Here is a 2,479-nt window from a genome sequence, read left to right as displayed (position 1 = left end):
TGACTGTCAATATGATTTTCGGAGGGAATAAAATCAATGGTGTAACCTTCTCAGTGGCCAAGAAGACAAAGGTATCGATGACCCATATAAAGAGACTCCGGGAAGTTGCAAAGATGACATCACCTTCATGGAGGAAGACGCCGACAGACTTCTTCAGCCGCATAATGATGCCCTCGTAATTTCTCTTAATGTTCTAGATTTAAAGATTAAATGTATTTTGGTTAACCTAGGAAGCTCAGCCAACATAATTCAATGAAGAGTGCTGGATCAAGACAAATTAATTAGGAGTATTATTCGGGCAACAAAGCTCCTCGCCGGATTCAACTTGGCAAGTGTGACGACCCGATAAGAGATCCTGCTGCCCACGAATGCCGAAGGGGTAGCAAAGACCACCTTATTTGAAGTGGTGGATGGCGACATGGGCTATGACATAAATCTCGGTAGGCCATGGTTACATGAGGTGGAGGCCGTACCGTCAACGTATCACCAACTACTGAAATTCCCGACCCCAGAGGGAATCAAATGGATTAGGGGAGACCAACCGGCAACAAGAGAAATGAACGTAATATCAGTTTCCAACAGTAAAGGGAAAGAGCTCAGCAAATAACAATTACAGGAACCAATGCTTGCTCCTGTGCCAAATGAAGATGATAAAGCCGAGGAGTCGTCGGAATCCCACCAGGTACCGAGATACTTCCAGGTATCGAAAGAAACGGATGCAACCAAATCCACAACAGAACAACTCGAGCAAGTGGCTTTGTTCGAGGAATTCTTGGATAGGATGCTTGACTTGGGAACAAGACTCAATCCCGAACTTAGGTCAAGATTTATTAACTTCCTTAAAGCTAACATTGATTATTTTGCATGGTCGCACTCGGATATGACATGTATCCCACTAGAGGTGGCAGTGCACAAACTAAGCCTGGACCCGAGCATCCCTCTGGTAAGGCAAAAGAAACGCCCGATGGCTGAGGTCAGAAACATGTTTGTTAAGAAAGAGGCAACTCTATTACTTGACATCAGTTCAATCCGTGAGGTGAAGTATCCCGAATGGTTAGCTAATGTAGTTGTAGTTCCAAAAAAGAATAACAAGTTTTGAATGTGCATAGATTATAAAGACTTGAATAAGGCGTGCCATAAAAACTCATTACCACTGCCAAACATTGATCAAATGATTGATGCCTATTCCGGGTACATCAAATCAAGATGAACCTGGAGGATCAAAAAAAAAAACTAAGTTCATAACGAACTTTGGCACATATTGTTATAATGCGATGCCCTTCGGGCTTAAAAATGCCGGAGCCACTTATCAGAGGCTTGTGAACAAGATGTTTGAAAGCAAATACATAAAATGATGGAGGTGTACATAGATGACATGTTGGCCAAGTCTTTGAATGCAGGTTATCATTTAAAGCATCTCCAAGAAACCTTCGATATCTTGAGGAAGCACAACATGAAGCTTTACCCAAACAAATGCACATTTCAGATTGGCTACCTTAAGTTTTTTGGGTTTCTGGGTTTCACAAAGAGGGATCGAAGTAAATCCCAATAAGATCAAAGCCATCGAAGACATTCCAGACTAGCTGACAAGAGTAAAAGAAGTACAAAGGCTAACCTGAAGGTAGGCCGCATTGAGAAGGTTCATCTCTCAATCCTCAGAAAAATGTCATCACTTCTTCTCACTACTGAAGAAGAAGAAGAAGAACAATTTTGAATGGACTCCAAAATGTCAGCAGGACTTGAAAGACCTGAAACGTTATCTTTCAAGCCCCTCGCTACTATCAAAACATTGGGAGGGTGAACAATTACTAATGTACTTAGCGGTCTCAAAGGTAGCGGTAAGCATCGTTCTAGTCTGGGAGGAAGAAGGTACATAATTTCCTGTCTATTATGTTAGGAAAAATTTCTCAGGAGAAGAGATTCGTTAACTGCACCTCAAAAAACTGGCCTTAGCTCTCGTAATCGCCTCTTAAAAGCTTAGGCCTTATTATAAGTGCCACCCGATAGCCGTTGTGACAACCTTCCCATAGCAGAATGTTTTTCACAAGCCTGAGGCTATCAGGCCGATTTGCCAAATGGGCAGTCAAAATTAGTGAGTTCGATATAGAATACAAGCCTAGGACTGCGATCAAATCACAAGTTTTGGTCTGACTTTGTGGCCGATTTCAGTCCTGGGTTATTGCCCTTGGCTGCTACAGAAGTTGTGTTGGTGTCGGAAACGACATCATGAGTTTGGACCTTGTTCATGGATGGAGCTTCCAATGTGAAAAGGTTCGGACTCGGGGTGGTCCTAATCACGCCTTCGGGGGAAACCCCAAGGCAGGTCATAAAAATAGTTTTGTTAACTAACTATGAAGCCGAGTTTGAGGCTTTGGTTGTAGGAATTGAATTGGCCCGGGGAGTTGGCTCCGAGGTCATGGAAATCAAATGTGATTCCCAACTGGTAGTAAACCAAGTGTACGGAATTTTTGACACGAAG

The 2,479-nt window shown here is 42.8% G+C and overlaps 1 protein-coding gene across 1 annotated transcript; it reads left to right on the top strand.

The window, feature by feature from the left end:
* Positions 1-622: 622 nt before the first annotated feature.
* LOC138908306 (uncharacterized) lies at positions 623-1,099 on the top strand. The gene has a single exon (XM_070198965.1). It carries the CDS (start codon positions 623-625, stop codon positions 1,097-1,099), a length of 477 nt encoding a protein of 158 aa, XP_070055066.1.
* The last annotated feature ends 1,380 nt before the right edge of the window (positions 1,100-2,479 follow it).

The sequence above is a fragment of the Nicotiana tomentosiformis genome, chromosome 1, assembly GCF_000390325.3.
Source record: "Nicotiana tomentosiformis chromosome 1, ASM39032v3, whole genome shotgun sequence".
Classification (NCBI taxonomy): domain Eukaryota; kingdom Viridiplantae; phylum Streptophyta; class Magnoliopsida; order Solanales; family Solanaceae; genus Nicotiana; species Nicotiana tomentosiformis.
Note: the sequence above shows the minus strand (reverse complement) of the source record. Positions and strands in the feature narration are given on the sequence as shown.